Below are 13323 nucleotides of genomic sequence, written 5' to 3' on the forward strand. Positions count from 1 at the left end.
CTGCTCAGTGATTGATGCCAACGGCCGCTCAGTGAGTGATGTCACCGGCCGCTCAGTGAGTGATGTCACCGGCCGCTCAGTGAGTGATGTCACCGGCCGCTCAGTGTGATGTCACCGGCCGCTCAGTGATTGATGCCAACGGCCGCTCAGTGAGTGATGTCACCGGCTGCACAATGTGATGTCACCAACCGCTCAGTGAGTGATGTCACCGGCCGCTCAGTGTGATGTCACCAACCGTTCAGTGAGTGATGTCACCGGCCGCTCAGTGAGTGATATCACCGGCCGCTCAGTGAGTGATATCACCAACCGCTCAGTAAGTGATGTCACCGGCCGCTCAGTGAGTGATGTCACCGGCCGCTCAGTGTGATGTCACCAACCGCTCAGTGAGTGATGTCACCAACCGCTCAGTGAGTGATGTCACCGGCCGCTCAGTGAGTGATGTCACCAACCGCTCAGTGAGTGATGTCACCAGCCGCTCAGTGAGTGATGTCACCAACCGCTCAGTGAGTGATGTCACCGGCCGCTCAGTGAGTGATGTCACCAACCGCTCAGTGAGTGATGTCACCGGCCGCTCAGTGAATAATGTCACCAACCGCTCAGTGAGTGATGTCACCGGCCGCTCAGTGAGTGATGTCACCAACCGCTCAGTGAGTGATGTCACCAGCCGCTCAGTGAGTGATGTCACCAGCCGCTCAGTGAGTGATGTCACCGGCTGCACAATGTGATGTCACCAACCGCTCAGTGAGTGATGTCACCGGCCGCTCAGTGTGATGTCACCAACCGTTCAGTGAGTGATGTCACCGGCCGCTCAGTGAGTGATATCACCGGCCGCTCAGTGAGTGATGTCACCAACCGCTCAGTAAGTGATGTCACCGGCCGCTCAGTGAGTGATGTCACCGGCCGCTCAGTGTGATGTCACCAACCGCTCAGTGAGTGATGTCACCAACCGCTCAGTGAGTGATGTCACCGGCCGCTCAGTGAGTGATGTCACCAACCGCTCAGTGAGTGATGTCACCAGCCGCTCAGTGAGTGATGTCACCAACCGCTCAGTGAGTGATGTCACCGGCCGCTCAGTGAGTGATGTCACCAACCGCTCAGTGAGTGATGTCACCGGCCGCTCAGTGAATGATGTCACCGGTCGCTCAGTGAGTGATGTCACCGGCCGCTCAGTGAGTGATGTCACCGGCCGCTCAGTGAGTGATGTCACCGGCCGCTCAGTGAGTGATGTCACTAACCGCTCAGTGAGTGATGTCACCGGCCGCTCAGTGAGTGATGTCACTAACCGCTCAGTGAGTGATGTCACCGACCGCTCAGTGAGTGATGTCACAAACCGCATAGTGAGTGATGTCACCGGCCGCTCGGTGAGTGATGTCACCGGCCGCTCGGTGTGATGTTACCAACCGCTCAGTGAGTGATGTCACCGGCCGCACAGTGTGATGTCACCGGCCGCTCAGTGAGTGATGTCACCGGCCGCTCAGTGAGTGATGTCACCGGCCGCTCAGTGAGTGATGTCACCGGCCGCTCAGTGAGTGATGCAACCGGCCGCTCAGTGAGTGATGTCACCGGCCGCTCAGTGAGTGATGCAACCGGCCGCTCAGTGAGTGATGTCACCGGCCGCTCAGTGAGTGATGTCACCGGCCGCTCAGTGAGTGATGTCACCGGCCGCTCAGTGTGATGTCACCGGCCGCTCAGTGTGATGTCACCGGCCGCTCAGTGATTGATGCCAACGGCCGCTCAGAGAGTGATGTCACCGGCCGCTCAGTGAGTGATGTCACCGGCCGCTCAGTGAGTGATGTCACCGGCCTCTCAGTGGGTGATGTCACCGGCCGCTCAGTGTGATGTCACCGGCCGCTCAGTGATTGATGCCAACGGCCGCTCAGTGAGTGATCTCACCGGCTGCACAATGTGATGTCACCAACCGCTCAGTGAGTGATGTCACCGGCCGCTCAGTGAGTGATGTCACCGGCCGCTCAGTGAGTGATATCACCGGCCGTTCAGTGAGTGATGTCACCGGCCGCTCAGTGTGATGTCACCAACCGCTCAGTAAGTGATGTCACCGGCCGCTCAGTGAGTGATGTCACCGGCTGCTCAGTATGATGTCACCAACCGCTCAGTAAGTGATGTCACCGGCCGCTCAGTGTGATGTCACCGGCCGCTCAGTGAGTGATGTCACCGGCCGCTCAGTGAGTGATGTCACCGGCCGCTCAGTGAGTGATGTCACCGGCCGCTCAGTGAGTGATGTCACCGGCCGCTCAGTGTGATGTCACCGGCCGCTCAGTGTGATGTCACCGGCCGCTCAGTGTGATGTCACCGGCCGCTCAGTGATTGATGCCAACGGCCGCTCAGAGAGTGATGTCACCGGCCGCTCAGTGAGTGATGTCACCGGCCGCTCAGTGAGTGATGTCACCGGCCTCTCAGTGGGTGATGTCACCGGCCGCTCAGTGTGATGTCACCGGCCGCTCAGTGATTGATGCCAACGGCCGCTCAGTGAGTGATCTCACCGGCTGCACAATGTGATGTCACCAACCGCTCAGTGAGTGATGTCACCGGCCGCTCAGTGAGTGATGTCACCGGCCGCTCAGTGAGTGATATCACCGGCCGTTCAGTGAGTGATGTCACCGGCCGCTCAGTGTGATGTCACCAACCGCTCAGTAAGTGATGTCACCGGCCGCTCAGTGAGTGATGTCACCGGCCGCTCAGTATGATGTCACCAACCGCTCAGTAAGTGATGTCACCGGCCGCTCAGTGTGATGTCACCGGCCGCTCAGTGAGTGATGTCACCGGCCGCTCAGTGAGTGATGTCACCGGCCGCTCAGTGAGTGATGTCACCGGCCGCTCAGTGAGTGATGTCACCGGCAGAGAGCCGCAACCGGCTGGGGAGGGGGGGAGAAGAGATGAAGAATGGGGAATGAGGGCTCGGCGGGGGAGAGGAAGACTGGGGAATGGGGGCTTGGAGGGGGGGAGGAAGACTGGGGAATGGGGGCTCGGGGGGAGAGGAAGACTGGGGAATGGGGGCTCGGGGGGAGAGGAAGACTGGGGAATGGGGGCTTCGAGGGGGGGAGGAAGACTGGGGAATGGGGGCTCGGGGAGGAGAGGAAGACTGGGGAATGGGGGCTTGGAGGAGGGGGAGGAAGACTGGGAAATGGGGCTTGGTGGGGGAGGAAGACTGGGGAATGGGGGGTCGGGGGGGGAGAGGAAGACTGGGGAATGGGGGCTCTGGGACGGGGAGAGGAAGACTGGAGAATGGGGGCTCGGGGGGAGAGGAAGACTCGGGAATGGGGGCTCTGGGACGGGGAGAGGAAGACTGGGAAATGGGGGCTCGGGATCAGGCATCAATTGATCCGCTATCACATGGTCAAATGTCATGTGGTTAGAACATCACCTGATCAAATTTCCAGGAATGGCTCGAACCAAAGTTGGCAACCCTAGTTTCTCGGTGTGAATGAATGACATAATAATCGAAGCAGACAGGCCCCACAATGTCAGGGGGTCAACTCCTCCCATGCAAGAGCAGTACAACATAACCCAACCCACCCAAGCCCCAGGCCCAGGGTCCCTGTTCCAAAGCCCCAGACCCAGGGTCCCTGTTCCCAAGACCCAGGCCCAGGGTCCCTGTTCCCAAGACCCAGGCCCAGGGTCCCTGTCCCAAGCCCCAGGCCCAGGGTCCCTGTTCCTAAGCCCCAGACCCAGGGTCCCAGTCCCAAGCCCCAGGCCCAGAGTCCCTGTTCCCAAGCCCCAGGCCCAGGGTCCCTGTTCCCAAGCCCCAGGCCCAGGGTCCCTGTTCCCAAGCCCCAGGCCCAGGGTCCCTGTCCCAAGCCCCAGGCCCAGGGTCCCTGTCCCAAGCCCCAGGCCCAGGGTCCTGTCCCAAGCCCCAGGCCCAGGGTCCCTGTCCCAAGCCCCAGGCCCAGGGTCCCTGTCCCAAGCCCCAGGCCCAGGGTCCCTGTCCCAAGCCCCAGGCCCAGGGTCCCTGTCCCAAGCCCCAGGCCCAGGGTCCTGTCCCAAGCCCCAGACCCAGGGTCCCTATCCCAAGCCCCAGGCCCAAGGCCCCTGTCCCAAGCCCCGGGCCCAGGGTCCCTGTCCCAAGCCCCAGGCCCAGGGTCCCTATCCCAAGCCCCAGGCCCAAGGCCCCTGTCTCGGGCCCAGGGTCCTGTCCCAAGCCCAGGCCCAAGGTCCCTGTCCCAAGCCCCGGGCCCAGGGTCCCTGTCCCAAGCCCCAGGCCCAGGGTCCCTGTCCCAAGCCCCAGGCCCAGGGTCCCTATCCCAAGCCCCAGGCCCAAGGCCCCTGTCTCGGGCCCAGGGTCCTGTCCCAAGCCCAGGCCCAAGGTCCCTGTCCCAAGCCCCGGGCCCAGGGTCCCTGTCCCAAGCCCCGGGCCCAGGGTCTCTGTCCCAAGCCCCGGGCCCAGGGTCCTTGTCCCAAGCCCCAGGCCCAGGGTCCTTTACATGGCTGGGGCCCCCAGACCATGGGCCTGAGTGTTGGACCGGCCCCATGGCACTCCATTGGCAGAGAGGAGACCTCTTGAGACTCACAAGGAAATGCTCCTCCTCAGACCTTCTGTTCCCAGAGGACCTGGCAGGCCTCTTTGGGCAAGTTTAGGGCCTTTCAATGCATCAGGGGTACAGGCACCAGGCATCAGGAGTCTCACAAATACACTCATTAAATACAGAAACCAAAATGGGCATCGATTTGAGAATCGAGTATAACCCGTCCCCATCATCACCCCAGGACCTGTGTCCAATCGAGCTCCAGTTTGTTTTCTGTCTGGTTTAATTGTAACTATTGGAGTGACGTTGAATTATATCTAAATCCAGCTAACTATAATCTCTCTCTATCCCCACAGGGAGACTCGGGGGAGCCTGGAGTGAAGGGACAGGTCAGTGTGTATACAATTCAAAACCTTGTGCATTCTTCTAAAAACACATTTTACTCGGTGTTACTAGTGACCCTGGTGCTTTACTCCAGACAGGTTCATAAAGTCCGGCTCCCTTATTGAAACTAAAGTGTTCATTAATGTTAGTGACCAGTCTATCTCAGCCCGTGCTGGTACTGGGTGACCACTGCATCCATTACCTTGTGTGAGTGGCCATCGATCATGATGTGAGCCTGGACAGGGAGTGATGCCTGGCTATTTGGCCATGGGGGACATTACAGCTGAGGGTGACTCATTCCCCACCCACTGTCCAATCGCAGGCGTCTCTGGCAGGAGTCAGGAATGGTGATGGATTTCCTGCCTCTCTCCAGCAGGTTATTCCTGGGTCTCTCCCTGACCTGTGTGTTACAGTACCACAACTGGCAGTGTCCTTTCCCAGTGAGCCATGTGGAGGGGAAGGGGAGCTCTGGATGATGATATCATGGTTGAATAGTATTACAGTGCTGCACCTAATGGTGACAGCCGGTGTGAGGCAGCAGTTCTGGCTCAGTGTTGATAAGTAAGTTCAAGATGGATTAAAGCCTCCATGTAATCCGTGAGGGTTAACCATTTACCTGCTATTGTCAGTAGCTGTCGTTTCTTTCCAAGTTTTCTAATCACTGTGGGCCCTCTGCTTGGTGTGTAGTGGGAATGGGTCCAATATCTTCTAACCGGTGAGAGACTAGGAGCTGTGGAGGAGTAAAGGGATTTAGGGGTCCAAATACATGAATCACTCACTATAAGCTAGTGGACAGGTACAAAAAGTAACCAAAAAGGCTAGTGGAATGTTGGCCTTTATCTCAAAGGGGTTGGAATACAAAGGGGAGGAAGTTATGCTTCAGTTGTACAGAGCCTCGGTCAGACCCCATCTGGTGAACTGTGTCCAGTTCTGGGCACCGCACCTCAGGAAGGATATATCGGTCTTGGAGGGGGTGCAGTGCAGATTCACCAGAATGATACCTGGGCTGAAAGGGTTAAATTATGAGGACAGGTTGCACAGACTAGGCCTGTATTCCCTTGAGTATAGAAGATTAAGGGGTGATTTAATTGAGGTGTTTAAGATGATTAGAGGATTTGATAGGGTCGATAGAGTGAAACTATTTCCTCTGGTGGGAGAGTCCAGAACAAGGGGCACAATGTTAAAATTAGAGCTCGGCCGTTCAGGGGTGATGTCAGGAAGCATTTCTTCACACAAAGGGGAGTGGGAATCTGGAACTCTCTCCCCTAAAAAGCTGTGGATGCTGGGGGTCAATTGGAGCTTTCAAGACTGAGATTGATAGATTTTTGTTGGGTGATGGTATAAAGGGGTATGGAGCAAAGGAGGGTAAATGGAGTTAAGATGCAGATCAGCCATGATCCAACTGAATGGGGTAACAGGCTCGAAGGGCTGAATGGCCTCCTCCTGTTCCATTGTAACAGGCTTAAGGATATATCGGACATGGTGCGGATTGTCCTGCTGGAACCTAACCTTTCTTTTGTTTCCCTGCAGCAAGGTGTAACGGGGGAGCCGGGTTATCGAGGCCCCTCTGGTAATCCGGGTGAGCCGGGAGCTCAGGGTCGGACTGGGCCTCCAGGCCCTCGAGGTCCCAATGGAGAGCGTGGCGTTTCCGGATCGACTGGTCGTCAGGGAATCGCCGTAAGTATCTCCACACCGTTAGACAGTCAGTGGCCTCCTGACCAGAGGCAGATCAGGGAGAGGGTGGTTCTCAGAGGGAACCGGCTATAACAGGCACAGAATCCCTACACACAACTTACAAACATGTTCATCTCTCAATCTCTGCTCCTTGTACAGATACTGCAGTGATGAAGCACAGGGTATGTATTGAAAGTGGTAATATTGCACAAAAAGCAAATACTCACTTCTGTTGATTCTCTGGAAACAGAAACAGAGAGAACTGGTGCACCGATTTGAACTCTGACCTTTCACCTCTTGGACCTAGGTTCAAATTGAGTCCAGACTGATGAGGAGATCGTCTGTTCTCTCTGCTGGCTTCTGTTTGGGCCGTCTCAGCCCAGTTACTAGTGCACGGGTCCTAGACACAAAACTAACCCGTGCTGTACCTGCCCTGGGAGTGTTTGATGGGACAGTGTTGAGGGAGCTTTACTCTGTATCTAACCTGTGCTGTACCTGCCCTGGGAGTGTTTGATGGGACAGTGTAGAGGGAGCTTTACTCTGTATCTAACCCGTGCTGTACTTACCCTGGGAGTGTTTGATGGGACAGTGTAGAGGGAGCTTTACTCTGTATCTAACCCGTGCTGTACCTGCCCTGGGAGTGTTTGATGGGACAGTGTAGAGGGAGCTTTACTCTGTATCTAACCCGTGCTGTACCTGCCCTGGGAGTGTTTGATGGGACAGTGTAGAGGGAGCTTTACTCTGTATCTAACCCGTGCTGTACCTGCCCTGGGAGTGTTTGATGGGACAGTGTAGAGGGAGCTTTACTCTGTATCTAACCTGTGCTGTACCTGCCCTGGGAGTGTTTGATGGGACAGTGTAGAGGGAGCTTTACTCTGTATCTAACCCGTGCTGTGCCTGCCCTGGGAGTGTTTGATGGGACAGTGTAGAGGGAGCTTTACTCTGTATCTAGAGTACCTTCAGTGATTTGGGTTAGTTTCTTAGTTGATGTATGACACAGCCCCATGTTAGCTGTGTAATGATCCTGTTGGATCAGGTGTGGCAATGAACTGTTCAGATTCTGTCAGTGCTGTGAACACACCGATATTTCCTTAGGAACACCCATTGGCTTGGCTTACTCTAACTGTTAAACTGTGACAGTGGATGAGCTACTTTACGACCTCAATTCTGTAACATCTTTTGGGAAGGGTTTTTCTCTGCTGACAATATACAGGCAGATCCTGTGTTCCTGAACTTGTCACAAATGGTTGCATTGCTGTTAACCGCCAGTTGGCGGCGATGCTGAGCTTATTTTTGATCCACTGTACCTGCAGTGCCACCAGCGGCCTGCTCGAGGTACTGCAGCCTGAATGTATCACCACTGAACCTCTCATTCATTCGCCTGTTACTTTACTGAGCTTACAAAATGCAACCACCATGGGAGGGTAAAAATTATATCTTAATTATATGCCATAGTGAAAGGTAATGGTTGTGGAATATGTTTGTTCCTGCAATAAAGCGTTAAAGGACTTTGAGTGAGCTCTGACCGTAAAGGTGGAGTGGGTCACATTCAGTCCAGGAAGTGCGAGGCTCCTACCTGATCTGTCTCCTACTCTTTTTACAGGGACGAGATGCAGGAGATCAGCACATTATTGAGGTGTGCTTAAAAATGATGCAAGGTCAGTGCTGAGAGACAATTCATTACTCAATGTAGTACTAAATGTTAGCGAGCATTACTGGGCTAAGTGTCGCTCATTAATAGTGTGTGTGTGTTACTCATTATTAGTGTGTGTGTGTGTGTTACTCATTATTAGTGTGTGTGTTAATCATTATTAGTGTGTGTCACTGAGTATTTGACTGAGTACTACTGTACACGTGTAACTGATTATTATTGTACATGTGTCACTGATTATTAGTGTGAGTATCACGGAGTATTAGTGTGTGGGTCTCACTCACTATTAGTGTCAGTGATACATGTACAATAATAATCAGTTACATGTGTGCAGTATTACTCAGTCAAATACTCAGTGACACACACACTATAATGAGTGACAAACAAACTGATAATGAGTGAGAAACACACACTAATACTCAGTGACACTGAGTATTGTGTGTTACTCATTATTACTGTGTGTCTCACTCATTTTTAGTGTCTGTGTCACTGAGTATTAGTGATTGTGTCACTGAGTATTACTGATTGTGTCTGAGTACTAGCGTATGTTTCACTGAGTATTAATGTATGTGTCACTGAGTATTAGTATACATGTCAATTAGCAGTAGTGATTGTGTCACTGAATATTAGTGTATATATTACTGAGTTTACTGTGTCACTGAGTATTCGTGATTGTGTCTGAGTATTAGCAATTGTGTCACTGAGTGTTAGTGTACATGTTACTGAGTATTAGATTATGTTTCACTGAGCATTAGTGTATGTGCCACTTAGTATTAGTGTATGTTCACTGAATATTAATGTATGTGTCTCAGTATAAGTGATTGTGTCACTGAGTATTAGTATATGTGACACTGAGTATTAGAATATGTGACACTGAGTATTATTGTACATGTCACTGAATACTAGTGTATGTGTCACTGAGTATTAGTGTATGTGTCTCAGTGTTAGTGATTGTGTTACTGAGTATTAATGTAGGTGTCAATTAGCAGTAGTGATTGTGTCACTGAATATGTGACATCAGCATTACTGCTAATTGACACCTGCACTGAGTATTAGTGCAGGTGTCACTGAGTACTAGTGTATGTCTCACTGAGTATTAATTGTGTCCCTGAGTATTAGTGTATATTTCACTGAGTATTAGTGATTGTATCACTGATTATTAGTGTATGTTTCACTGAGTATTAGTATTTCTGTCACTGAGTTTTAGGGGCCGATTTTCGGATGGCCGAGCGGGTGCGTTGAGGGCAGGGGGGCTCGTAAAATGGCGGAATCCCTGAGCGGGTTCGGAGCCCGGCTCCAACCCGCTGACTTCTGGGTTCCCCAGTGACGCGTTCGGGTATGCGCGCAGCTCCCGCATGCGGGACTCCCACCGGCAATTAAAGCCGGCGGGATGCTGCTTTACATAATTAGGTAGATAGTTGAGGTACTTGACAGACCTCATTGAGTGGACATTTTGGCAGGGGTGCAATTTTGAAGGATCCTCAGCGTGTTTCCCGTGCTGTGGGAAACACTCCCTGTTGGAGCAGACGTGTTTCAGTCAGCAGCCAGTGGGAGATGCAAAGGATTGTTTGACATGTGGGGAAAAAACCTCATTTATTGCAGCAGGGCACTCTGTCACTTCAGACAAAGTTTTGGCTGCAAGTCCTTTGTCTTTTCACTCAAAATTATTAATTTATACCCAAAACTCTGCTGTGCAAACACATTTACCTACTTTGCGGACCCCCTCAAACTCACACCGTCAGGATTGGGGGACGCCATGGCTGCATTCACCACTACATCCGAGGACGAGCAACATCACCAGCCTCACCAGGCACGGTGTCCACCTCCGCCACGTGGAGCTCCACAACACAGTGCTGCGCCACAGGCACCTGCACAACAGCACGGAGGGCAACAACAGAGAGAGCGGCGTCACAGGAGGCACTACCCTCGCCACAGGGTCTACAGTCCGAGGCTCAGCTTCCTGGGCCTCTCTGAGGAGCAGTGCCGACGGAGGCTCAGAGTCAGTCGCCAGGTAGTCGCGGGCATCTGCAGCCTCCTTCATGCCGAGCTGCTCCCGGCTGGGCCGAGCAGCATCTCCTTACCTGTTGCTGTCAAAGTCACCACTGCCCTCAACTTCTTCGCCTCCGGATCATTCCAGGGTGCCACCGGGGACATCGCCGGGGTCTCTCAGTCGTCTGCACACAAGTGCATAAGGCAGGTCACTGACAGCTTGTTTCGCAGGGCCTCGCAATTCGACAACTTCCCCATGAATGACCTCAGCCAGACGGAGAGGGCAGTGGGATTCCACACTGTGGCTGGCATCCCACGAGTGCAGGGTGCAATTGGTTGAACCAATATAGCAATACGAGCACCTCCACACGAGCCAGGACTGTTCATCAACAGGAAGGGCTATCACTCCATCAACACTCGGCTCGCTTGTGACCACCGCAAGAGATTCCTTCACGTGTGCGCCAGATTCCCTGGCAGCTGCCACGATTCCTTCATCCTCCGGGAGTCCAACATCCCACCCCTCTTCCACGCACCGAACACCCATAAGGGCTGGCTCCTCGGGGACAAGGGATACCCCCTGCACACGTGGCTCATGACACCTCTGAGGAACCCCACCACTGAGCAACAGCATCGATATAACGACAGCCACATACTACCAGGTCTACAATTGAGCATTCTATAGGGCTGCTCAAGATGCGCTTCAGGTGCCTTGATCGTTCTGAGGGAACGTTTCAATACGCACCAGACAGATTGGGACGCAATATAGTCATGTGTTGTGCCCTGCACAACATGGCACAACAGAGAGGGGTGCCGCTGGAGGAGGCCCCATCCACATCTGCCACCCACATTGAGGAGGAGGAGGAGGAGGGCGAGGTGGAAGAGGAGGAGGCAGAGGAGGAGGAGCAAACCATGGGCAGAGCAGTGGCTCACCTGGCTGCTCATGATTCCAGGGAGTCATTGATATGTGAACGGTTCTCCTAACATTAGACAGCGTGAAGAGTCCAGTCCTCACCACCTGGACAGAGCAGCGTCCACACCAGCCCCCTCCCCCGCCTGCCCCCTACATAAAAACAGTCCTGCAACGACACATACACCCAGTGTAGAGTGACCCAATGGGTGGCATTAGTGTGGGTGTTCATGGTGAACCTCATGAAAGGGACTTAATACACAAGCCAGTCAAAAGTGGGCAAGATGTGGCAGTAGTGGTGACAATAATAATATTTGATGTGCAATTAACAAAAAGCAAATATAAATAAAAAACATGACCAACCGTCAAACACCATAGTGCATCCCCTTTGTGTTCACAAAACCTTTGCCTTTCGCTTCTGACTTATCCTACGTGGTGCATCCCCTGTGGCTGCAGCAGAGGTAGTGGCAGGTTGTTCTTGTTCATGCCCTGACCTGGTAGATGCTTTGGGCCTACGCCCTCTGGGTTTCGGTGCCCGTGAGGGCCCCTCCAAAGACTGCTCCACCTGCACCTGTGCAGGGGCAGACTCGGCCACCTGGAGAGGAGGCAGCATTGTGGGTACCGGTTGAGAGGGGGCAACGGGCGAGACATGGGGGCGCTTTGAGTGGCGCCCCCACTTCCATGTCCCCTTTCGCCATCTTCCCTCCCCTGGGCCAGGCCCACATCACTTCTATCACCCTGCTGGACAACAGTTTGGAGGACATGTGTGAAGCCTTGTAAGGCCAGTATCTACCTGCCTGTTTATGGCGGCAGAAAGTTGTTCACTGTGAGTTCGAAGGGCCGTTGTCAGGGCCTGAATGGACTCATTTGTGAGCCATGCTTGAAGCTCGATGGAGGCTAGCCTTCCCTCCATCGCAGACATTCCCGCCCTTACCCGCGACACTATCTCAGAGATTCCCTCCTGTACCTGTGCCACCATTCCACTCATGCAGGAGTTGGACTCCTCCATCCTCTGCGCGATTGTGGAGAGTGCGCGTGGCACCTGTTCCAGCACCTCGCAAATGTGCTGCTGCCCCTCAGTCATTTTCCTTTTCATGGATGGCCGCAGGGTTCAGCATCTGTGTCCAGCTGAGCAGAGCCTGGAGAGGAGTGCTCCCACTGACGCGGACTCTCCACAGCTGCCCCTGCCACCAGTGTCTGCTCATGCTCACGTGTGTGGTGACTCACTATATGCGACCCCAATTAAGCGAGGACGGAGACCCACCAAGGTGTGTGTATCTGCGCTGGTGGATGGCTCGTTCAGATGTGACGGTGCCCCCTCAGAGGCTGGCAGGTCCTCTGTGGAATTGCCCTCTGCCGTCACAGCGGTTGCTGAAGGCCTGTAAGAGAACAGAAGGCAATATTAAGCATGATGACAGATGTTGAGGTGCTGAAGATGGCGGGGCATGTTAACATCGTTTGCTATTGTGAATGCTGAATGTTAAAGTTCTGTCACCAGCCGTTTGTCGGGTGGCAGTCTCGGCGTCCCCCACGGACAGGCACTCGAGGGTGCGGCTCAGCTCCAGAGCGTCCTGCTCCGCGTCTGTGAGGATGACTAGATGTTGCGGCTCCCTCAGGTCGTCGCCCTCTCCCGTGCATTCTGGGCTCTCTTCTCCTATAAGGGGAGAAAGTAGAGAGGCGTGAGTGAGTGATGGTGACGTGGCCAGCCGATGAATGTACTGGTTTGGGTGAGGCTGACCGTGAAAGAGATGCATCAGAGGGTGAGTATGAGACAGAGCCATGACATTGTATGAGGATTGGGTTGAGTGGTAGTGGTGGGATGAGTACTGGCGAGGTGAGCAAGTGGTGAGAAAGTGCAGGTAAGTTGAGGATGAGCCTTAAGTGAGTGTGGGGAGTGATGTGATAGAGTAATGTTGGCAGTGCAGAATGAGTTGTGGGGTGGGGGCAGTGATGTGGAAGACGGAGTGTAGGAGAATGAGTAAGTGTACTCACTTTAGCTGACCTGGTTAGGTCACTGAAGCACTTCCTGCACTGGATCCAGGTGCGGGAGATGTTGCTGCTGCTGGTGACCTCCTCTGCCACCCCGAGCCAGGCCTTCTTGATGGCAGAGGCAGGCCACTTCCTCCCGTCCGCCGGGTAGAAAATATCCCTCCTCCTCCTCACCCCATCCAGTAACACCTGGAGTGAGGCATCGCTAAATCTAGGAGCAGCCTTTCCCCTGGTCTGCTCCAATGTGC

The 13323-nt window shown here is 53.9% G+C and overlaps 1 protein-coding gene across 1 annotated transcript in view; it reads left to right on the forward strand.

Moving 5' to 3' along the window:
* Window positions 1-13323, forward strand: part of LOC137311688 (collagen alpha-2(IX) chain-like) — a 139557-nt gene that overhangs the window by 105116 nt on the left and 21118 nt on the right. Inside the window, exons 27-29 of the mRNA XM_067978754.1 lie at window positions 4838-4870; window positions 6396-6542; window positions 8143-8197. Of these exons, the coding sequence (XP_067834855.1) occupies window positions 4838-4870; window positions 6396-6542; window positions 8143-8197 (235 nt within the window). The remainder of the gene's footprint in view (window positions 1-4837; window positions 4871-6395; window positions 6543-8142; window positions 8198-13323) is intronic.

Source organism: Heptranchias perlo, unplaced genomic scaffold, assembly GCF_035084215.1.
Source record: "Heptranchias perlo isolate sHepPer1 unplaced genomic scaffold, sHepPer1.hap1 HAP1_SCAFFOLD_382, whole genome shotgun sequence".
Classification (NCBI taxonomy): Eukaryota; Metazoa; Chordata; class Chondrichthyes; order Hexanchiformes; family Hexanchidae; genus Heptranchias; species Heptranchias perlo.